Consider the following 25,187-nt stretch of genomic DNA (forward strand, 5'->3'; position numbering starts at 1 on the left):
AAAGATTTAAGTGCCTTTGAACAGGGTTTGGTAGTAGGTGCCAGGCGTACCGGTTTGAGTGTGTCAAGAACTGCAATGCTGCTGGGTTTTTCACGCTAACAGTTTCCTGCATGTATCAAGAATGGTCCACCACCCAAAGAACATCCAGCCAACTTGACACAACTGTGGGAAGCATTGGAGTCAACATGGGCCAGCATCCCTGTGGAATGCTTTCGACACCTTGTAGAGTCCATGCCCCAATGAATTGAGGCTGTTCTGAGGGCAAAAGGGCATGCAACTCAATATTAGGAAGGTGGTCCTAATGTTCTGTACACTCAGTGTAGATCCAGGTTAGGCGCATAGCCATGGGGTGAATAGATGAGCGAGCAAGGATCAGTATAAGTGGAATAAATCTCTGTAGCTACCTGAACTGCCAGAACTCGTTGTGGTCAGGGCTGAGTGTGAGGTGTCTCCTGGACCAGGTGCTTCCCCTGCTGTTGCCGATCCAGACGTCGTAGCCAGCGTCGGCTAGCAGGTAAGCCAGGCTGGTGTTGGGCAGGTTGGTCACCCAGTTACTCCCCGCAGCCAGGAGACCGTGCTGGAGGAACACTGCAGGCTTGGGATCTAGGAGGAAGACAAAAAGACTACATTAAGCATAATGCTGTAGGATGAATACTGTAACAAGGTATGGAGGAGATACTAAGTGAGGAGCACCTTATTCATAGGAAAAGCAAGGATCATAGGCAAAGCCCATGTGATAATGTAGTATTTCTCCATTCTTCTCAAACATGGTTGAAGTATCCATTCACATTTCAACACGCCCGAAACTACATAAACTGAAAGTGTATAGAACTGGTTAGTTACAAAAATGGTATGTTACAAAAAAGGATGTTCAATTCATAATTCAAGTGTTGTGTTGACTGTAACCACCAGAGGGCGTGTCTGTCTAAGCTATATCCCAGCTGCAGAGCAGCCGTTCTGCATGAAGCTCTGCACTGTTTCTTTTTTGGGAGCTTTATCACTGCAATCTGTCAGAAACAGGATGTGAGTGGGTCCTTTCGGTAGCACAAACAGACCTTTAGATGATAGTATTGTTTGTCTTCATACCAGCCATTCCTCCCTCCCTGCCCCCCTACCCATAGGTTGTCTCAAATGGCTCCCTATATATAGTGCACTACTTTGGGTTCTGGTCCAGGTCAAAAGTAGTATACTATATAGGGAATAGGGTGCCATTTGAGACGGACCCCTAGTCTACCCTGCTGCCTAGACTGCCTTGTACTTGAATGGGCATTTCCCAACCACAATGCAGCTGTGTGCAAGAAGACCAAATCTACACTATCTCTCCTAGATTGAACATCAAAGATTTCCAGCAATAGCTATTCTAGCTAGCACGATTTCATATCAAAATCCCATTTGGGGGCTGAAATAATTCCAGCTCTGCTGTGTTCCTTTGAGTGATCCAGACGCTCTCCCGTGTGACCAGGGGAAGTGGGACAACAGGAAATGAGATGTTCTCCAGCCTATCAGAGCGCTCCGCTGCCTATCTGACTGGATGTGCGTCTGCTGCCACATACTACTGAGCAGGGAGCATGAGGCATTAAGAGATACAAACAACATGATGGCTCTTTACTTATTTAGAGGATATCAGAATGTATTATTGAGATTTAACTCCCCAGACTACCTCAGCCCTGGCATATCACATCGTATTGGGTGTATCTTTAAGTGGAACCCTTAGCTAGTTGATTAAGCATTTCTAATGACAAACCACTGTCAATATTAATACTAAACTGAATGTACATTTTTAATTGTTGGAGAGGGTCAAATGAAGTACACAGCATTCATTTACTAATTCATGTTTTGGAAAGTAATGCAATGGAGAAAGCAATGGATAAAAAACAAGAGAAAGCCAAGGCCAGTGTTTAATACCCGAAGGCACTTACATTCACCTACAGAGAGATCTGTGTCATGAACATAATAATAATCTCAGAATAATATGAGACCCTGTGTTCAGAAAAAAGCATAGTCTATTACCTCTGAATTTGTTTTGCACAAATGGTTTCCCACGACGAGATTAGTGTGAGGTTTAGCAATCACTTTGCTCATTAATGAAATATAGGGGCTACAAAGGAAGAGACACTGAATACTGATTTGTAGGAAATGGAGAGGGAGAGTGGCTGTGTCTGACAGAAGCTGTGCATCACAGTATTTAGACTAAACTTGTAAGAAAGCAACTTCCCGTTTACAATAAATCTAAAACTTTTAATACCATAATGCATTCCTAAAAATACTAAAATCAAATCATATAGCAAACAGTTTGCTCCTTATTACTGTCACTATTACTGTTCCCATCACATATTGAAAATACTCTGTAATTACATTGTATCAAGAGCCTAATAAATGAGACGCTGGTTGAACATTATCCAAGTTACATTTGAAACAGCTCAAACTAGGGATGGATTATGAGAAATGCCAAACAAATAACATCTCTACAGAAATTAAATTCAATCATAGACTGGGTTCAAAATGATTAAAGCATAGAGGTGACCTACTAGCAGATGGACAGCCTCACTAGATGCATGTGATATTATAGCTCGTGATAACACGAAAAGCCAGGAGTAGGCTGGGCGGTGCAATGGATTCCTCCTCCTCCACTCTCCTCAAGGTGACTAATGCTAAAAACCACTTATATTTTGGATCCTGACTCAGTACTAATGTTTGATTGACAATGTGGGAAATATCAGCACTTCAGATGTTAGACAAGGTCTGTCTCTGTGTGTGTGTGTGTGTGTGTGTGTGTGTGTGTTGGTCTTAGATATGTGGATTTGATTACAGGGCTTGAGGTCCTTACTTCCCAATGTGCATGTCATTGCAAGACTATTACTCTTTCTGTATGTTAAAAAAATTAATGCAGAGTTAAGGCCACTGACCATATTAACCCTACGCTATGGCCAAAGCCATAAGGGGGGCAGAGAGGTAAGGGATAAACAAACACAACTAAATAAAAAATTATATATATACAGTACCAGTCAAAGGTTTGGACACACCTACTCATTCAAGGGTTTTTCTTTATTTTTACTATTTTATACATTGTTGAATAATAGTGAAGACATCAAAACTATGAAATAACACATATGGAATCATGTAGTAACCAAAAAAGTGTTAAACAAATTAAAATATATTTTATATTTGAGATTAAAATAGCCACCCTTTGCCTTGATGACATCTTTGCACACTCTTGGCATTCTCTCAACCAGCTTCACCTGGAATGCTTTTCCAACAGTCTTGAAGGAGTTCCCACATATGCTTAGCACTTGTTGGCTGCTTTTCCTTCACTCTGCGGTCCGACTCATCCCAAACCATCTCAATTGGGTTGAGGTCGGGGGATTGTGGAGGCCAGGTCATCTGATGCAGCACTCCATCGCTCTCCTTCTTGGTCAAATAGCCCTTACACAGCCTGGAGGTGTGTTTTGGGTCATTGTCCTGTTGAAAACCAAATTATAGTCCCACTAAGCCCAAACCAGATGGGATGGCATATCGCTGCAGAATGCTGTGGTAGCCATGCTGTTTAAGTGTGCCTTGAATTCTAAATAAATCACAGACAGTGTCACCAGCAAAGCATCCCCACACCATAACACCTCCTCCTCCATGCTTTATGGTGGGAACTACACATGCGGAGAGCATCCGTTCACCCACACCGAGTCTCACAAAGACACAGCGGTTGAAACCAAAAATCTCCAATTTGGACTACAGACCAAAGGACAAATTTCCACCGGTCTAATGTCCATTGCTCGTGTTTCTTGGCCCAAGCAGGTCTCTTCTTATTATTGGTTTCCTTTAGTAGTGGTTTCTTTGCAGCAATTTGACCATGAAGGCCTGATTTACACAGTCCCCTCTGAACATTTGATGTTGAGATGTGTCTGTGACATGAACTCTGTGAAGCATTTATTTGTGCTGCAATTTCTGAGTCTGGTAACTCTAATGAACTTATCCTCTGCAGCAGAGGTAACTCTGGGTCTTCCATTCCTGTGGCGGTTCTCATGAGAGCCAGTTTCATCACAGCGCTTGATCATTTTTGCGACTGCACTTGAAGAAACTTTCAAAGTTCTTGAAATGTTCCGTATTGACTGACCTTCATGTCTTAAAGTAATGATGGACTGTCGTTTCTCTTTGATTATTTGAGCTGTTCTTGCCATAATATGGACTTGGTCTTTTACCAAATAGGGCTATCTTCTGTATACCCCCCCTACCTTGTCACAACACAACTGATTGGCTCAAATGCATTAAGAAGGAAATAAATTCCACAAATTAACTTTTAAGAATGCACACCTGATAATTGAAATGCATTCCAGGTGACTACGTCTTGAAGCTGGTTGAGAGAATGCCAAGAGTGTACAAAGCTGTCATCAAGGCAAAGGGTGGCTATTTAAAGAATCTCAAATATAACATATATTTTGATTTGTTTAACACTTTTTTGGTTACTACATGATTCCATATGTGTTATTTCATAGTTTTGATGTCTTCACTATTATTCTACAATGTAGAAAATAGTAAAAATAAAGAAAAACCCTTGAATGAGTAGGTGTGTCCAAACTTTTGTGTATATTTTTAAAATAAATTATTATATTATATTTAAGAGTAAATTAAGCTGGATTTTCGGTCACAATTAAAGCTGGTCATAAAAATGTTCTTTAGATTAAAAGCATAATGTTGCAGCCCTCAATTGCTGCTCGACAACATAATAATTGGCGGCTCCCAATAATAATCTGCTTATTTGTTGTAAATGGTGATTGTGGACGTGCGCTGCACACAGCAGGCTGCCCCGCCTACTCTCTTCCCCTTCTTCCTCCTTAACAAACCCTCAAATCTATGAGCTAACTTGGAACAAATAAAATAGTGCAGTCAAATTGAAAATGGTAAATTCATAAGCACAAATAAGAATTATATAGAAAATGATATTTTTCCAAATGGAGAAAGTTTATATTGCGAAGTGACAAGATGTGTATCTCGCGTGTGAGAGCTATTTCTCAAAATGAGGGATAATTGGTAACTTTTATATTGGGAAAGGGAAAGGGGGATACCTAGTCAGTTGTACAACTGAATGCATTCAACTGAAATGTGTCTTCCGCATTTAACCCAACCCCTTTGAATCAGAGGTGCGGGGGGGCTGCCTTAAGCGAGATCCACGTCATCGACGCCTGGGGAACAACTGCCTTGCTCAGGGGCAGAACAAAATATTTTTACCTTGTCAGCTCGGGGATTCGATCCAGGCAAAATGTTTAGAGTTAAAAAGACAACTTTGGCAGTATTATAAACCTTAACATATCCAGTTTCTAGTAGGCTACATAATTAGAGAATGGCTGTTTCTCTGAATCTCAAGCAAGTCTGTTTCTCTCCCCAGTCAGAGGCAGCCTGCCTGTCTCCCAGACTCTCCCCAGTCAGAGGCAGCCTGCCTGTCTCCCAGACTCTCCCCAGTCAGAGGCAGCCTGCCTGTCTCCCAGACTCTCCCCAGTCAGAGGCAGCCTGCCTGTCTCCCAGACTCTCCCCAGTCAGAGGCAGCCTGCCTGTCTCCCAGACTCTCCCCAGTCAGAGGCAGCCTGCCTGTCTCCCAGACTCTCCCCAGTCAGAGGCAGCCTGCCTGTCTCCCAGACTCTCCCCAGTCAGAGGCAGCCTGCCTGTCTCCCAGACTCTCCCCAGTAGCAGCAATGTATCCTCCTCCATACAGTATGTTAAAAAAAGGCCAGAATTGTGGAGGGAAAGCACTAATCAGGTTTATGCAACCTAATAATCACCCTTAGAATACTTCCAGAACCACTATTATTTTCATTTCAAACTGAGAAAATCTACAATAGAAATTGGCCCACCCTATTCATCATAGGAATGTGACATGCACAGCAGTACGCTAGTTTATTTCTCCTTTCAATATGGAAGGGAAACCAGGTACTGGTATTTGTATGTGCTGTTTCTTATAAAGTAAAAAGCAAATTTATTAGCTAAATGTGAAAAAAATGTTTTGTGTAACAATAGTAGCAGTTCATTCAATTGGAGGAGGCAATGGGCGTGGGTTGGGGGCACGAGATGTTCCCCCATAATGAAAGGGGGGCATGAGTGAAAAGTTTGGGAAGCACTGCATTAACCCTTTGATGCACACCTTCACCGTTCTTCAGGCCGTGTGGGATCCTGTTGACACTGAGGATGTAGCCGTCTTCTGTGACGACGTCGTGCTCCTCTGCTGGGTAGCCCCAATACCTGATGATCTCACTCTGTGGGAGAGAAAGAAGACATAAACAAACAAACAAACAAACAGTCAAATATATTTTGAATTCTGACAGAATGAGATTCTCTGCTAACACTTTATTTTACAGCCCCATTACCACTGGTATTCACATTACAGTAAAATTATAGCAGACAATTCTTCCCCTGTTGCATTCCCTCTCACCCATCCCCTCCCAGATATGATCTATATGCACGCTAATCTGGAACTTCAAAGAAAGTGTGTGAGCCTGTTGGTTCCAGCCAGGCATGCCATGAGATCTAGCCATGCATAATTAAAACACACCACCATTTCCCCCCTCCCTCTAGGCTGCCAGTATGCACATTCTACTGACCCTGGGCCACTTAAGGATAAACCTGCTGGCTCGACACACACTGAGGTCGTCTCAGGGCCCCAGGGGTGGATGGGAGAATTGGTGTTCTGCTCTGACTCATTTGGGTTTCTGGGAAATGGCTGAGTATTAAAAAGAATGTAATGTCACGTGACCTCAGTATGGGGAGAGATATTGAGAGGGTCTGTGCTTGCAGGCCAACAATGGGAAATATGTTTTTCTCATGTGAGAACTATTCATACTGGGAATTGTATTAGGCTTATATCATTGATAGTGTGTAGTTTCCAATGACAAATACTGCATACTAACTATAGACACACTATAATTAGGATCAATGTAATTGTGTTACTGTGCAGTGCATATAAAATATATGAGGTTAACCACTGACATGTACCAGGCCCAAATCCACAAATGTTTATTTTATCATTGGCATACCTCAGAATAAACATATATTATATATTTTCTGACAAATTGTGGTGAAAGCATTTCATTGACTGCCATGTCAAATATTTCAACTACTGCATGCCTGTTTGTGGGCTCCTGGAACACAAATGATACTGATATCACTAAGCACACAAAATAACCATTTAATTGAACACTCACCTGTCCCAATTTACAGGGACTAATTTTTATATTGCTTTTTATGTTCTGTTAGGGCAGATCTCAGACTTACTGTTTTAGTCATATAATATGGGGGTAATATTGTCCTATCTAGTGATACATCTATGCTGAAGTTTAATACATGACAGAGGGACTTCCTTTCGAGTGGCCTTGCCCAAGCCTCAGCATCACGTTATGACTTTCCTTGAAATGACTCATGGGATATATGGGGGACAAAGTGCAGAATGTGGGCAAAAGCAGAACTCCCCACGTGAGGTCACCACCATGACTATTATTTTCTCATGTTGGCCCAGAAGATTGCCTAGTTCTATGAATAGTTAATGAGCTCTATGACCTATGAAGTCCAGTACTGTGTTCAGTTATCTATGGTTGGTATTAAAACAGTTTGAAGTCTGTCTGGAAAAACTATGTGTGGATAAATACAATTTGTCAGTATTTGTCCACTTTGTTTCTGAGAATACAGTTTGTCTGTTATTGACTTTAGCCAACTCACAATATTCATGTTGACCTCTGGGTCCAGTCCTTTTTTGTCTTTCAGCAAGGATCTCTGACACTGGACCACCCCAGTGGTCAGGAAGGCCATTAAAAGTAGTACCCACACCATCTTCAGTCTGAAAAACATAATACATGTGTTATAAACCTCTAGAAGCCTCTCCGACCACATTACATAAAAACCTATGCAGCAGCACACAGAGGCGTCATGCCCATAGGGGGCACAGCGGGTGCCCCCTCAGATTTGTCCATAAAAAAATAAAATAAAAGTTTAATTTACAATTACTACTAGCAACTTTATGAAGTTGGCTTTAGCTAGCCTAAATAGGTTCCCAATCTCCCAACATAACTAGCTACCAAGAAGCCATTTCAGGCTATCAATTAAGTTAGAGCAGCTAGCTTGTCTATCTATCTTACCTGGTATGCCTGCTGGCAAAGTTGGTAGACTTTAGGAAAGCAAGCAATAACTAAATGTACTGAATAAGAAATTACTTTCAATATTTTACCCAGATTTTAGCAGAGAAGCATATGTAGTTTATTTAAAAAAGAAACACCAGTCAGGAGGATACAGACAGCTCAAGCTGTATGCTTAGATATGCAGAAAAGTAGACATATTTTAACATAGAATTAAGCATAATGATTATGGCTCTGGATTGCAGGTGTTTGAAAAATGCAAAATTCTCCAACTTGCCCCACTCCGGACCACCTCCAGCCATCCTCACTTACTTACTTTATGCCCTTTCAGATTTTTGGGGTGCATGACGCCCCTGGCAGCACACACCTACTTTAATATGAGCATCAACCAGATGCCAAAGGGCACTTAATACATTCAATTTATGTATCATTGCACTCCTAATCTCTCATTGACAGACTAATTACGCAAGATATATAGTTATTGCTAAACCAAAATTATTGCAATCCAAATGTTGCTGTCTCCAATACTAATGTTTGGATTAAACAGATGCTAGTCAGCTGCTTTCTCTTCTCTTTACCATGAGATCTGGCCTGATACTGTGTTCGCATTTTGATAAGAGTTCAAAGTTATTAATTTGTTTTTGTAATATGTCAAAATATTTTGCCATTGTCTCAAGAATAAGCACTAGATTATCAATTCTACAAATATTGCTCGAGTGGCTCCAGACTTAGAATAGACATTGAACTATTGGTGGAGTCTCATAACCGATTAGTTAGAGAAAAACTAACTGAGTATACAGTTGCCTTTGCAGTCAAAAGAGTAAAACATGTATTTGTATTAGTTGTTGTGAAGAGCTTCAGATAACTGTGGGAGTAAACTAGATATAACACCAGTATTTCCACGAGGAAGTGAAAATAACAACAATCTCTAGCCTTTACAAAAGCAAAAGTTCTGACCCAATTAATAAATGATTAATTCATAATTTATTTTACCCCTGATCTTTCCGTTTTCCTGCACAATATTCATAAACTATGCTTGCCTTGAAACTCTATTAGTTACTGTACAATACCGTATGTGGACTATCTAGTTAGACCACTATGCATTACAATTGGAGTAGGCTAGGCTTCAGTAGGCTTTTGTTGACATTTACATTCCACACAGTGGTCTGCACTCACTGACACTGAACCTGTACATTTCTAAACGATTGCAACACAGGGCAGGCCTATAGGTGATAAATGGAAAATGTAAGCTATACATTTACATTTACATTTACATCATTTTACATCATTTGTATCATTTGTATCAGTGGCGAATATATCCCCACAAATGTATTTTACGATAGCTACAATGTGACCATGTTCAAACACTTACCCGGACAACTTCTGTTGTGTAGAATAAGAATACTGTATTCTTGATTGGCTGAAGGAAGAGGAAGAAGACACAGGAGCTGCAGCGTGATAAAACGTCTGAGGCGCCCTACTGCTTTTGTTGCCGATTGGGCTTCTATTAAACAATGGGAAAGATTAAAGGGAGATTGAATCTTTCCACTCCGCTGTAGCCTAATTAATCAGTCCTGTAGATGTGACAATGACAATACTGTTGCCAGTGCGATTTTGTAATGGAAACTAACTCGTATGTTTATTTTGCTTTAATCAACTGTTTCTTCCATGTATCCAAGGGAACATTTTGGTCGGCCAACAGCCATTCATGTTTAGGCTTTTATGTGAAATCCGGCGTTACCAAACACGCTCAACGAAACTTGGTGGTTAAAAAATATATTATTTGTGTATTGTCAACGACAGTTGTTTATAGTTTAGGCGACAATGTCACGAGTTCTTATAGTTGTTGCAGGTTTGACAGGCAGTTTATGCGCTTGTCTTCTGCGAAGAGAAATGCCAAACAAAGTTATTGTTGTCTGGGATAAGTCGCAAGGAGCAGGTAAATGTGTCAGTTGCCGCCAAAGTTGTTACATTATATCTAAGTCAAATGTATACGAAGCGTAGCCTACTTGCTACTTGAGACATGACTTTCACATAATGTTGCACAGCACAGAATGTACAGTGCATTGACCAGATGCAGTTGCCATACAAAATTATATCATTACAATGTCGGCTGCGTGCTTATTATTCCACAGATAACAGTACAAAAAAGTGAGGGTCAAATTGTGACATGATGTGGGATTTTTTTAAACCATACATTTCCATCCTTCCTGCTCCTATCAGTGGCATCTCAGTACTTATTTAGAAGGACAAGTCACAAAATATTGCTGATGACATTTGACCCTAATTTATATGCTGTCCGCTGCTGTTGACTTCCTTGTGACTTGCATAGGCCCACATGCAGATGTTTTGTTTGAATTTACATGAATGTTGTCAACACTAATCAGTAAACTATTATAATTTGTCATGTTTTAAAGTCTGTCTGTTGATATGGAATTAATGGCGCTTGCGAAGCAAGAGTCCCCACTTTAAATCTTATACATACTTCTGACTTATTATTTAAGCAATAATGCATGAGGGGGTGTCGAATATGGCCAATATACCACAGCTAAGGGCTGTTCTTACGCACAACGCTGAGTGCCTGGATACAGCCCTTAGCCGTGGTATATTGGCCATGTGCCTAATTGCTATTATAAACTGATTACCAATGTAATTAGAGCAGTAAAAATAAAGGTTGTCATACCTGTGGTATACGTTCTGATATACCACGGCTGTCAGCCAATCAGCAATCAGTACTCAAACCACCCAGTTTATAATAAGAGTTATACCACACATGTACACTGTACTTGCTACAAAGTTACAGAAGGCTAAATCAACAACCACACAAACCGAAATTGGTTACATTGTAAACACAGGTCCAATGAGGAAAAACATAACATTTATTTGTTTTTGCAGAGACATTTATTTGGAGCATTTGATGACCTAACGTGGTGAGTGATGAACATCAATTTATCTGGTCCCTACTGTTGCAGTCATGCCGCAAGGGGCCCTATGCTGTCAAATCCTCCCACGTTTCTAATTTGACCAGCTGTTTTCAGCAACTGATATTTTTGAATTCGGTTGTCATATTGGCAGATTTGCTAGCAACAAACGATTTAGCTAGCTTCTAGCCTAGTGTTTGATATGCAATGTGATCTCCTCGTAATTAACAGTCAGTGTTGACGAGTGTCCTGACAAGAAGACAAACATTTCTAGCTATGCCAATCGGGCATCATCAGCTCATTGTTATGGATGTATCCAAATGAATGTCAATAGAAAACAGCTACTTTGCTGTCATTCTGGCTGTAGAGGTCGTGACTGTGTAGCCATAGCTAGTTGGCTAGCTAGCAGCAAGCAAGGGATAAGAACATTGCCACTGAGCATGGCTACGGAACATAAAGAACGAATGACTGGGTCGCGTCCATAAATATTGAACAAACGACTGGGGCGCGTCTCTAGCAACCAAAAGATGAGAGAGTATGAATTTGCTCATGAATGAAAATAAACTAAAATAGTCTTTATACCGGTAAATATGTGCTTTCATATTGTTTTCTTTGACAACTGTGTTATACAGTGAGGGAAAAAAGTATTTGATCCCCTGCTGATTTTGTACGTTTGCCTACTGACAAAGACATGATCAGTCTATAATTTTAATGGTAGGTTTATTTGAACAGTGAGAGACAGAATAACAACAAAAAAATCCAGAAAAACGCATTTCAAAAATGTTATAAATTGATTTGCATTTTAATGAGGGAAATAAGTATTTGACCCCCTCTCAATCAGAAAGATTTCTGGCTCCCAGGTGTCTTTTATACAGGTAACGAGCTGAGATTAGGAGCACACTCTTAAAGGGAGTGCTCCTAATCTCAGTTTGTTACCTGTATAAAAGACACCTGTCCACAGAAGCAATCAATCAATCAGATTCCAAACTCTCCACCATGGCCAAGACCAAAGAGCTCTCCAAGGATGTCAGGGACAAGATTGTAGACCTACACAAGGCTGGAATGGGCTACAAGACCATCGCCAAGCAGCTTGGTGAGAAGGCGATAACAGTTGGTGCGATTATTCGCAAATGGAAGAAACACAAAATAACTGTCAATCTCGCTCGGCCTGGGGCTCCATGCAAGATCTCACCTCATGGAGTTGCAATGATCATGAGAATGGTGAGGAATCAGCCCAGAACTACACGGGAGGATCTTGTCAATGATCTCAAGGCAGCTGGGACCACAGTCTCAAAGAAAACCATTAGTAACACACTACGCCGTCATGGATTAAAATCCTGCAGCGCACGCAAGGTCCCCCTACTCAAGCCAGCGCATGTCCAGGCCCGTCTGAAGTTTGCCAATGACCATCTGGATGATCCAGAGGAGGAATGGGAGAAGGTCATGTGGTCTGATGACACAAAAATAGAGCTTTTTGGTCTAAACTCCACTCGCCGTGTTTGGAGGAAGAAGAAGGATGAGTACAACCCCAAGAACACCATCCCAACCGTGAAGCATGGAGGTGGAAACATCATTCTTTGGGGATGCTTTTCTGCAAAGGGGACAGGACGACTGCACCGTATTGAGGGGAGGATGGATGGGGCCATGTATTGCGAGATCTTGGCCAACAACCTCCTTCCCTCAGTAAGAGTATTGAAGATGGGTCGTGGCTGGGTCTTCCAGCATGACAACGACCCGAAACACACAGCCAGGGCAACTAAGGAGAGGCTCCGTAAGAAGCATCTCAAGGTCCTGGAGTGGCCTAGCCAGTCTCCAGACCTGAACCCAATAGAAAATCTTTGGAGGGAGCTGAAAGTCCGTATTGCCCAGCGACAGCCCCGAAACCTGAAGGATCTGGCGAAGGTCTGTATGGAGGAGTGGGCCAAAATCCCTGCTGCAGTGTGTGCAAACCTGGTCAAGACCTACAGGAAACGTATGATCTCTGTAATTGCAAACAAAGGTTTCTGTACCAAATATTAAGTTCTGCTTTTCTGATGTATCAAATACTTATGTCATGCAATAAAATGCAAATGAATTACTTAAAAATCATACAATGTGATTTTCTGGATTTTTGTTTTAGATTCCGTCTCTCACAGTTGAAGTGTACCTATGATAAAAATTACAGACCTCTACATGCTTTGTAAGTAGGAAAACCAGCAAAATCGGCAGTGTATCAAATACTTGTTCTCCCCACTGTATCTCCATAGCACACACTTCAATAAAGGTGCTAACATTGCCTTAGCATAAATACACTTAGGGATATAAACGTATGTCACCCCCAGGAATAAGCTACTACCGAATTACCCGTCAATGAAAAGACATGCGCTCGAACGCACCCACTGTTTGACAGTCAAACTCTGACCAGGAAATGGACAGATACCCCTCAACAATAATGAGGAAAACAAGGCACTTATTTAGCATTTATTTTAGCTTAACCTTAACATTTTAATAGTTAAACATGATCACATTTTAGTTGTAACTTCTGATCGTCCAATACATGTTTACAAAGAACTATACCTGGCGACGCACAACAAAAGGTTTTGCACGCACAAAGCAATGGCCGGCGACGCACAACAAACTCAGGTTTCTTCTCATTACAGGTGATCTACAATAATCAAGATGACATCTCTAATCCACATTATTATCAATAAATAAATGTGCTACTCATAAATGGTTCTATAAACAATGTCTAGTCATTCATATTAGGCATATCTTTAGATAAGTGATGGAGATGATAGGATGATTATCACACCCCCACCTAAACTCAAAAAGTGCAAAATAATGCCTGGCTGGAGGGGGATGGGCTGCATAAGCTCAAGTAACCCAATATTGCTAGCTCTGATATTGCTGAAATTTGGAATACAAGTAGTCACTTGTCTGTCCTACATACACAAATAAACAGCATTAGGATATCTTAATGCATCTTGGAAATACAGACCTGTAAACACAGAGATACAATAGGCAGAAATGCCAATTATGAATATTTATGATGAATGTAAGCTTTACTTTTTGGTAGCTGACTAATCGACAACTTTCCAAGTAACATTTGCCCTCATTCAGTGCTGTATGGTCCTGCCTGACAAAAATACATACAGTTACACATGCTTTTTGATGTTGTGGCCATTTTAATCTGCTATAAGGATACAAGTGTGCTCAGACATCGGAATTCATTTTTTTGGGGTCCAAGGTTCCTTGAAGGATTTTGTTACTTTAGCCCCTACTTTTGTAATTAAGTAAGGGAACACCACAGATTATCTTTGGGGCCTCCATGGATTTTGCCTCAAATCCAATATGTCGTTCACCGCTGCTAAATCGTGGCCGCCACTGGAAAATAAATCATTTGGGATGGTAAAACGTTTTCAGTGTAAACTTAAACGACTAAAACCAGATATAAAGTATGCAGAAAAGATAATGGGGCAATGTATTTTTACATAAGATCATCTTTTAGAACAATCACCAAAATAAAAACTAGACAGTCAGGGACAATCTGAAATTCCAGAAATGTCATGGCAGGGGGCCCCCATTGATTTTGTTATAACATTTGAGTCACTCAGATAGCATACGAACAAGGCATAAACCATGGCAAAATGTGTATAATTGCAGGAAATCAGCTTTAAAACTGAAAATTATCTCAGCCCTATGGCAAAATGTGTAGAATTCTAGGAAATTAGCTTTGAAACTCAAATTCTTCTCTCAGCCCCATGACAAATGTGTAGAATTGCAGGAAACTACCTTTAACACTGTGAAATGTTCTCTCTGCCCCATGGCAAAATGTGTAGCATTGCAGGAAATCAGCTTTAAAACAGCAACATTTTGTCTCTGTGGTCAAGAAGAGGGCCTCTAAAACCTTGCCATTGGTAATCCGTCTGGCCCTGCGGCCTTGTGAATGTTGACCTGCTTAAAAGTCTTACTCACATCGGCTACGGAGAGCCTGATCATATAGTCATCCGGAACAGCTGGGAGTTCCACAAAATATAATAACAAGCCTTTCACGACACAAGCATATAGTAGTGTAACCAAGTTACAGGAAAGCAACTTGTAATACAAGTCAGCCACTCTAGTAGCGTATATGTACAGCTTTAACCGTATCCCTATTTTTCCCACTGAAACTAAGTGTGCAAAGTTGATTCAAATTAGAGGTGACCACGACAGTGGTGGTGTAGCTCTGGGGCCTGACCAGCTTGCAAAACTAGCTGGTCATTCTGGGCAAGCTGCAGCGACAAGACCTGTATCCTTCCTGTATGACAGGCAGGGCATTGGGGCTGTGTGGTGATCAGCTTCCAATTATACAACAGTTTGGTGCAGGCACTCAGCAGATACAGCTTGTATGCCGACGAGACCATTGACTACCTGGAATGTTATCTCAGCTGGATGATGCAGGGGATACTCCAGTAGTGGAATGTTCAGTTGTCTGGTTGTGAAGGAGAGTCTATGAAAGGGCTGTCACAAACAGACCTGCCCTTAGATCTTTCCATGCCTAATGTTATTGCAAGAGTGGGGGCTGAACAAATAACATCAACAGAGGAAACTTAAATGATAGTTTTCAGTGTCTGAGCCCACTTGTTTTTCTTTGAGCTGATTAGATTACAATAGCCACAACATTTAAAAAAACGTGTAACTGTAGGTATTTTTGTCAGGCAGGACCATACAGCAAATTTGACTTGTAAAGTTGTCTATTAATAAACTAACAAAATGTAAAGCTTACATTCATCATAAATATTCATAGTTGATATTTCTCACTATTGTATCTCTGTGTTTACAGGTATATATTTTCAAGATGCATTAAGATATCCTAATGCTGTTTATTTGTGTATGTAGGGCAGACAACTGACTATTTGTATTTCACATTTGAGCAATATCAGAGCTTGCAATATTGGGTTACATGAGCTTATGCAGCCCACCCCTCCTCCAGCCAGGCATTATTCTGCACTTTTTGCATTTAAGGGGTATGTCACAATATCTATACATTTAACCACTTTTGCAGTAAAATATCCATTTCATAAATGGGAGACATTAGAGATGTGAAAAAACATGGTTGTGTTTTGTTCTACCTCGGGTAGGGGTATCTCAAAAACGAAAGCCCATTTTGAGGATTGGCCACCAGCCTAATTATGGCAATATGTTACTAGCATAATTGAAAGTGGACATGTTTTACAACATTTTACCAATTATATTTGTAAGGGGAAGCAAGAAATGTGTTGATCCATTGGTGTCTGTTTGCTCTGTCAACTTTGAGAAAGTTATTCTTTGGGTTCCAAGATGGCTCTCATCTTCATCATCCCATTGTGTTTCCGTTTCTATGAAGAGCTGCCGGCCCATGGTGTTCTGAAGCCCCTGGTGTCCTCAGTTGAAGGGGAGGTGATGAAGGAGGGAGGCCATAAAAACTATGTCACTCCAACAGGAGTGTCCTCCATCGTCAAACATTTCCTCAAGCAGTCAGGTAGCCCTGTCTCCTACCCTTTTACCTTGTATTTGAAGAGCACACATTTTATGTCTGTCTCAAATATCTTTGACAAGGACCCTGTTGGAGATCTTATTTGCTTGTATCGTTGTCTATTGAGTATAAGATAGCAGAATGTCATACTAGGTTAAAGTCATGGAATGTCACACGAGGTCGAATTAGAGGCTACACAAACGCACCACACCGCGTGGCTGCTGCCTCTCTAACCTGGTGGTCCCTGCACGCACCACCCACGTGGAGTTCCAGGTCGCAGGCAGCCTCTGGAACTGCCGTTCTGCTGCCAACAAAGCTGACTTCATCCCAGCCTATGCCAACCTCCAGTCCCTCGACTTCCTGGCGCTGACGGAAACATGGATCACCACTGAAAACACTGCTACTCCTACTGCTCTCTCCTCGTCTGACCATGTGTTCTCGCATACCCGAGAGCATCTGGTCAGAGGGGTGGTGGTACAGGAATCCTCATCTCTCCCAAGTGGACATTCTCAATTTTTCCCCTAACCCATCTGTCTATCTCCTCATTTGAATTCCATGCTGTCACAGTCACTAGCCCATTTAAGCTTAATATCCTTGTCATCTATCGCCCTCCAGGTTCCCTTGGAGAGTTCATCAATGAGCTTGACGCCTTGATAAGTTCCTTCCCTGAGGATGGCTCACCCCTCACAGTTTTGGGGGATTTCAACCTCCCTATGTCCACATTTGACTCATTTCTCTCTGCCTCCTTCTTTCCACTCCTCTCCTCTTTTGACCTCACCCTCTCACCGTCCCCCCTACTCACAAGGCAGGCAATACGCTTGACCTCATCTTCACTAGATGCTGCTCCTCTACTAATCTCACTGCAACTCCCCTCCATGTCTCCGACCACTACTTTGTTTCCTTTTCTCTCTCGCTCTCCTCCCACACTACTCACTCTGCCCCTACACAGATGGTAATGCGCCGCCGCAACCTTCGCTCTCTCTCTCCCACTACTCTCTCCTCTTCCATCCTATCATCTCTTCCCTCTGCTCAATCCTTCTCCCTCCAATCTCCTGATTCTGCCTCCTCAACCCTCCTCTCCTCCCTTTCTGCATCCTTTGACTCTCTGTGTCCCCTATCCTCCCGGCCGGCTCGGTCCTCCCCTCCAGCTCCGTGGCTTGATGACTCATTGCGAGCTCACAGAACAGAGCTCCGGGCAGCGGAGCGGAAATGGAAGAAAACTAAACTCCCTGCCGACCTGGCATCTTTTCACTCCCTCCTCTCTACATTTTCTTCATCTGTTTCTGCTGCTAAGGCCACCTTCTACCACTCTAAATTCCAAGCATCTGCCTCTAACCCTAGGAAGCTCTTTGCCACATTTTCCTCCCTCCTGAATCCTCCCTCCCCCCCTCCTCTCTCTCTGTGGATGACTTCGTCAACCACTTTGAAAAGAAGGTTGACGACATCCGATCCTCGTTTGTTAAGTCTAATGACACTGCTGGTCCTGCTCACACTGCCCTACCCTATGCTTTGACTTCTTTCTCCCCTCTCTCTCCAGATAAAATCCTGCGACTTGTGACTGCAGGCCGCCCAACAACCTGCCCGCTTGACCCCATCCCCTCCTCCCTTCTCCAGACCATCTCCGGTGACCTTCTCCCCTACCTCACCTCGCTGATCAACTCATCCTTGACCGCTGGCCATGTCCCTTCCGTCTTCAAGAGAGCGAGAGTTGCTCCCCTTCTCAAAAAACCAACACTCGACCCCACTGATGTCAACAACTACAGACCAGTATCCCTTCTTTCTTTTCTTTCCAAAACTATTGAGCGTGCCGTCTTTAGCCAACTCTCTTGCTATCTCTCTCAGAATGACCTTCTTGATCCAAACCAATCAGGTTTCAGGACTGGTCATTCAACTGAAACTGCTCTTCTCTGTGTCACGGAGACTCTCCGCACTGCTAAAGCTAACTCTCTCTCCTCTGCTCTTGTCCTTCTAGACCTGTCTGCTGCCTTTGATACTGTGAACCATCAGATCCTCCTCTCCACCCTCTCCGAGCTGGGCATCTCCGGCGCGGCTCACTCCTGGATTGCGTCCTACCTGACCGGTCGCTCCTACCAAGTGGCGTGGCGAGAAGCTGTCTCCGCACCACGTGCTCTCACCACTGGTGTCCCCCAGGGCTCAGTTCTAGGCCCTCTCCTTTTCTCCCTATACACCAAGTCACTTGGCTCTGTCATATCCTCACATGGCCTTTCATATCATTGCTACGCTGACGATACACAACTAATCTTCTCCTTTCCCCCTTCTGATAACCAGGTGGCGAATCGCATCTCTGCATGTCTGGCAGACATATCAGTATGGATGACGGATCACCACCTCAAGCTGAACCCTGGCAAGACGGAGCTGCTCTTCCTCCCGGGGAAGGACTGCCCGTTCCATGATCTCGCCATCACGGTTGACAACTCCGCTGTGTCCTCCTCCCAGAGTGCGAAGAGCCTAGGCGTGACCCTGGACAACACCCTGTCGTTTCTCCGCCAACATCAAGGCGGTGACCCGCTCCTGCAGGTTCATGCTCTACAACATTCGGAGAGTACGACCCTGCCTTACACAGGAAGCGGCACAGGTCCTAATCCAGGCACTTGTCATCTCCCGTCTGGACTACTGCAACTCGCTGTTGGCTGGCCTCCCTGCCTGTGCCATTAAACCCCTACAACTCATCCAGAATGCCGCAGCCCGTCTGGTGTTCAACCTTCCCAAGTTCTCTCACGTCACCCCCCTCCTCCGCACACTCCACTGGCTTCCAGTTGAAGCTCGCATCCGCTACAAGACCATGGTGCTTGCCTATGGAGCAGTGAGGGGAACGGCACCTCTGTACCTTCAGGCTCTGATCAGTCCCTACACCCAAACGAGGGCATTGCGTTCATCCACCTCTGGCCTGCTGGCTCCCTTCCTCTGCGGAAGCATAGCTCCCGCTCAGCCCAGTCAAAACTGTTCGCTGCTCTGGCACCCCAATGGTGGAACAAGCTCCCTCACGACGCCAGGACAGCGGAGTCACTCACCACCTTCCGGAGACATTTGAAACCCCACCTCTTTAAGGAATACCTGGGATAGGATAAAGTAATCCTTCTAACCCCCCCCAAATTGTAAAGTGGTTATCCCACTGGCTATAGGGTGAACGCACCAATTTGTGAGTCGCTCTGGCTAAGAGTGTCTGCTAAATGACGTTAATGTGCCCTTGAGCAAGGCACTTAACCCTAATTGCTCCTGTAAGTCGCTCTGGATAAGAGCGTCTGCTAAATGACTAAAATGTAAATGTAATGTAAATGTCGAAGGTAGCAGACTGACAGAAGAGGGCTATGAACAGACAAAGAAGGGATATCTACAGTATTACCTACACCAGGCCTTTTAGAACACATTCACAGGAATTGAAGCCTGATATACTACAAAACCTAATAGTACAGTATTAGCAGATTAAATCACAACCCTCATGCAACAACAGCTATTTTATTTCCAGTCTCCACTAAAAAGAGGTTGAGGGTTCTATCTATATTTCTTCTGGACCTCTATAGTGTACCTAACCTTGTTCTTGATCTCTAAAGAGACAAATTATTTATTTATACTGTAGTCTAATTCTGGAATGTACAACTCAGGGTCCTCGGGGAGAGGAGTTGTGCATCCTTGCTCTAATTCACTATCTCGTCCTGTTTCCTCCTCATTATGCATAATGGTGCCGGAGGAGATGGCTGCTGTTTTACAGGCTCCTAACCAATTGTGCTATTTTGTGTGTTTTTTTTGCGTTGTTTGTAACTTATTTTGTACATAATGTTTCTGCCACCGTCTCTTATGACTGAAAAGAGCTTCTGGATATCAGAACAGTGATTACGCACCTCGAACTGGACAAAGATTTTTTATTTAATGAGTCGGACGCGAAGGATTTACTTGAGATACCCGACCAGGCCCAAATCCCCATTATTCGCATGAAGAGGAGATGCTGATACAAGGGACGCAGGTTGGGGTGCCTTGTGAGAATTAGTCGGCGAGTGGGTAACCAGCTTCTACCATCCGTCCTATTGGCCAACTTGCAATCATTGGAGAATAAACTGGATGAGCTCCGTTCAAGACTATCCTACCAACGGGACATTAAAAACTGTAACATCTTGTGTCACCGAGTCGTGGCTGAACGACGACATGGATAATATACAGCTAGCTGGTTTTTCTGTGCATCTTCAAAACAGAACAACTGCCTCCGGTAAGACAAGGGATGGCGGTCTGTGTCTATTTGTCAATAACAGCTGGTGCGCGAAAGCAAATATTAAGGAAGTCTCAAGGTTTTGCTCGCCTGAGGTAGAGTATCTCATGATAAGCTGTAGGCACTATTTACCAAGAGAGTTTTCATCTATATTTTTCGTAGCTGTATATTTACCACCACAAACGGATGCTGACACGAAGACCGCACTCAACGAGCTGTATAAAGCCATAAAAAAACAAGAAAATGTTCATCCAGAGGCGGCACTCATAGTGGCCGGGGACTTTAATGCAGGGAAACTTAAATCAGTTTTACCTAATTTCTACCAGCATGTTACATGTGCAACAAGAGGGAAACAACTCTAGACCACCTTTACTCCACACACAGAGATATGTACAAAGCTCTCCCTCGCCCTCCATTTGGCAAATCTGACCATAATTCTATCCTCCTGATTCCTGCTAACAAGCAAAAACTAAAGCAGGAAATACCAGTGACTCGCTTAATACGGAAGTGGTCAGATGACGCAGATGCTAAGCTACAGGACTGTTTTGCTAGCACAGACTGGAATATTTTCCGGGACTCATCCGACATCAGTCACCAGCTTCATCAATAAGTGCATTGATGACGTCATCCCCACAGTGACCGTACGTACAAACCCCAACCAGAAGCCATGGATTACAGGCAACATCCTTGCTGAGCTAAACTGGCAAGTGTCTTCACTGACATTTTCAACCTGTCCCTGGCCGAGTCTGTAATACCTACATGTTTCGAGCAGACCACCATAGTCCCTGTGCCCTAGAACACCTAGGTAACCTGGCTACCGACCCATAGCACTCACGTCTGTAGCCATGAAGTGCTTTGAATGGCTGGTCATGGCACACATCAACACCATCATCCCAGAAACCCAAGACCCACTCCAATTTGCATACCGCCCCAACAGATCCACAGATGACGCAATTGCACTTCACACTGCCCTTTCCAACCTGGACAAAAGGAACACCTACGTGAGAATGCTGTTCATTGACTACAGCTCAGCGTTCAACCCCATAGTGCCTTCATAGCTCATCACTAAGCTAAGGACCCTGGGACTAAACACCTCCCTCTGCAACTGGATCCTGGACCTTCTGACGGGTCGCGCCCAGTTGGTAAGGGTAGGAAACAACACATCTGCCACGCTGATCCTCAACACGGGGGCCCCTCAGGGGTGCGTGCTTTGTCCCCTCCTGTACTCCCATGACTGCATGGCCAAGCACGACTCCAACACCATCAAGTGTTTTGACTAGTTTATTTAACTATGCAAGTTAGTTAAGAACAAATTCTTATTTACAATGACGGCCTACCCCGGCCAAACCCTCCTCTAACCCGGACGATGCTGGGCCAATTGTGCGCCGCCCTATGGGACTCCCGATCCCGGCCGGTTGTGATACAGCCCGGGATCGAACTCGGGTCTGTAGTGACGCCTCTAGCACTGCGCGTCGGTGCCTTAGACCGCTGCTCCACTCAAGGAACCCTTGATCACTGACAACGATGAGACAGCCTATAGGGAGGAGGTCAGAGACCTGGAAGTGTGGTGCCAGGACAACAACCTCTCCCTCAACGTGATCAAGACAAAGGAGATGATTGTGGACTACAGGAAAAGGAGGGCCGAGCACACCCCCATTCTCATCGACAGGGCTGTAGTGGAGCAGGTTGAGAGCTTCAAGTTCCTTGGTGTCCACATCACCAACAAACTATCATAGTCCAAACACACCAAGACAGTTGTGAAGAGTGCACGACAACGCCTATTCCCCCTCAGGAGACTGGGTCCTCAGATCCTCAAAGTTCTACAGCTGCACCATCGAGAGCATCCTGACTGGTTGTATCACCACCTGGTATGGCAACTGCTCGGCCTCCGACCGCAAGACGCTACAGAGGGTAGTGCGTACGGCCCAGTACATCACTGGGGCCAAGCTTCCTGCCATCCAGGACCTCTATACCAGGCGGTGCCAGAGGAAGGCCCTAAAAATTGCCAAAGACTCCAGCCACCCTAGTCATAGACTGTTCTCTCTTCTACCGAATGGCAAGCGATACCGGAGCGCCAAGTCTAGGTCCAAAAGGCTTCTTAACAGCTTCTACCCCCAAGCCATAAGACTGCTGAACAGCTAATTAAATGGCTACCCGGACTATTTGCATTGACAACCCCCCCCTTTTTTTTACGCTGCTGCTACTCGTTTATTATCTATTATCTATGCATAGTCACTTTACCCCTACCTACATGTACATATTACCTCCACTAACCTGTACCCCCGCACATTGACTTGGTACCGGTACCCCCTATATATAGCCATATTATTGTTATTTTATTGTTGCTTTTTTATTTTTTACTTTAGTTTATTTAGTAAATATTTTTCTTAACAAAATTTTTTTTTTTTTTTTTTACTGCATTGTTGGTTAAGGGCTACACCTGTTTGTACTCGGCGCATGTGACAAATATAATTTGATTTGATAACTGATTGTGGTAAGGTAACATACTGTTCTACTCCTCGCTTGCCACCACCATGTGTGGCAGAGCATGTGTGTGTAACCATCTCCAGGCTGTGTGTATCATTAACCACAAAGTTTGAATCATTTCCCCAGTGATGCACAATCAAATCTTTTTCTCTCCTTTTCTTCCTCCATCTGTCCCTTTCTTTCACTGCAACATTGCCAATTCTGCATCTCTGCATCCAAGCAGGGGCAGAGGTGTTCTTTGACCACCATGTCACCCACATCTTCCAGAAGGGCGCGAGCTGGGAGGTGTGTCAGAAGGACACGGCCCCGGAGCAGTTTGACGATGTGGTCCTCACCATGCCCGTACCACAGATCCTACAGCTGCAAGGAGACGAGGACTCCTGTAAGTATTGATCTACCCACCATCCACTGAAAAACACACATATGCATGGTTAGTCATGATACTTAGACCAGAGCTACACAGCTCCAGTCTTCGAGGGCCAATGTCTTGTATAATGCTCCTTTTCCATCCTGGCCTTTTATCAATTAGGATCCAAGGAGGAAAAAAACAGCTGAACTGAGGATCTGTACACTGAGTGTACAAAACATTAGGAACACCTGCTCTTTCCGTCACAGACTGACCAGGTGAATCCAGGTGAAAGCTATGAGCCCTTATTGATGTCACTTGTTAAATCCACTTCAATCTGTGTAGATGAAGGGGAGGAGACAGGTTAAAGAAAGATTTTTAAGCCTTGAGACAATTGAGACATGCATTGTATATGTGCCACTCAGAGGGTGAATGGGCAAGACAAAAAATGTAAGTGCCTTTGAACAAGGTATGGTAGTAGGAGCCAACTTGACACAACTGTGGGAAGCATTGGAGTCAACATGGGCCAGCATCCCTGTGAAACACTTTCGACACCTTGTAGACTCCAAGCCCCGACGAATTGAAGCTGTTCTGAAAGCAAAATGGGGGGTGCAACTCAATATTAGGAAGGTGTTCCTAATGTTTGGTATACTCAGTGTATATACAGCCTATGTTTTTGTTTCTAATCAGTGAAATATTTGCATTGAACAATATGTGAGATATTCAGATATTGTTTAGTTCACCTCTACCTCTAGTTAAATGTGAGTTTTGGCATAACTGGAGACAGCCAGGTCTTAAGGTAACCTTGTGGATAAAGCGTTGTGTCAGTAACTGGTTCGAATCCCGGAGCCGACAAGGTAGAACAATCTGTTGTTGTGCCCTTTAGCAAGGCACTTAACCCCAATTGCTCCATGAATGCTGGACATTGTTGGACCTTGGCTCTGACAATAAGCTGCTACTACTTAATTTGTGTTCATGAAGAAGCGCCCCATTATTCCTCTGACTTAAAGAATTGTGTGTTAGCAGAAATCCTACTTGATATTTGCTCCTCACTCCAACACATACAGTACCAGTCAAAAGCTTGGACACACCTACTCATTCAAGGGATTTACTTAATTTTTTACTATTTTCTACATTGTAGAATAATAGTGAAGACATCAGAACTATGAAATAACACACATGGAATCATGTAGTAACCAAAAAAGTGTTAAACAAATCAAAATATATTTTAGATTTTAGATTCTTCAAAGTAGCCACCCTTTGCCTTGATGACAGCTTTGCACACTCTTGGCATTCTCTCAACCAGCTTCATGATGTAGTCACCTGGAATGCTTTTCCAACAGTCTTGAAGGAGTTCCCACATATGCTGAGCACTTGTTCACTCTGCGGTCCAACTCATCCCAAACCATCTCAATTGGGTTGAGGTCGGGTGATTGTGGCCAGGTCATCTGATGCAGCACTCCATCACTCTCCTTCTTGGTCAAATAGCCCTTACACAGCCTGGAGGTGTGTTTTGGGTCACTGTCCTGTTGAAAAACAAATGATAGTCCCACTAAGCGCAAACCAGATGAGATGGCGTATCGCTGCAGAATGCTGTGGTAGCCATGCTGGTTAAGAGTGCCTTGAATTC

At 43.4% G+C, this 25,187-nt stretch overlaps 2 protein-coding genes across 3 annotated transcripts in view; one reads left to right on the forward strand and one right to left on the reverse strand.

Moving 5' to 3' along the window:
* Positions 1-25,187, reverse strand: part of LOC121547334 (lysosomal acid lipase/cholesteryl ester hydrolase) — a 69,390-nt gene that overhangs the window by 4,159 nt on the left and 40,044 nt on the right. Inside the window, exons 2-5 of the mRNA XM_041858541.2 lie at positions 9,481-9,612; positions 7,696-7,813; positions 6,128-6,239; positions 405-603 (exon numbers count right to left, since the gene is read on the reverse strand). Coding sequence (XP_041714475.2) covers positions 405-603; positions 6,128-6,239; positions 7,696-7,813; positions 9,481-9,612 — 561 coding nt within the window. The remainder of the gene's footprint in view (positions 1-404; positions 604-6,127; positions 6,240-7,695; positions 7,814-9,480; positions 9,613-25,187) is intronic.
* Positions 9,526-25,187, forward strand: part of LOC121547335 (renalase) — a 61,064-nt gene continuing 45,402 nt past the window's right edge. For both annotated transcript variants that reach the window (XM_041858543.2, XM_041858542.2), the window contains exons 1-3: positions 9,526-10,047; positions 16,374-16,508; positions 23,435-23,593. In XM_041858543.2, the coding sequence (XP_041714477.1) occupies positions 9,933-10,047; positions 16,374-16,508; positions 23,435-23,593 (409 nt within the window). In that variant the 5' untranslated portion in view covers positions 9,526-9,932. The remainder of the gene's footprint in view (positions 10,048-16,373; positions 16,509-23,434; positions 23,594-25,187) is intronic.

The sequence above is a fragment of the Coregonus clupeaformis genome, chromosome 31 (assembly GCF_020615455.1).
Source record: "Coregonus clupeaformis isolate EN_2021a chromosome 31, ASM2061545v1, whole genome shotgun sequence".
Taxonomy (NCBI): domain Eukaryota; kingdom Metazoa; phylum Chordata; class Actinopteri; order Salmoniformes; family Salmonidae; genus Coregonus; species Coregonus clupeaformis.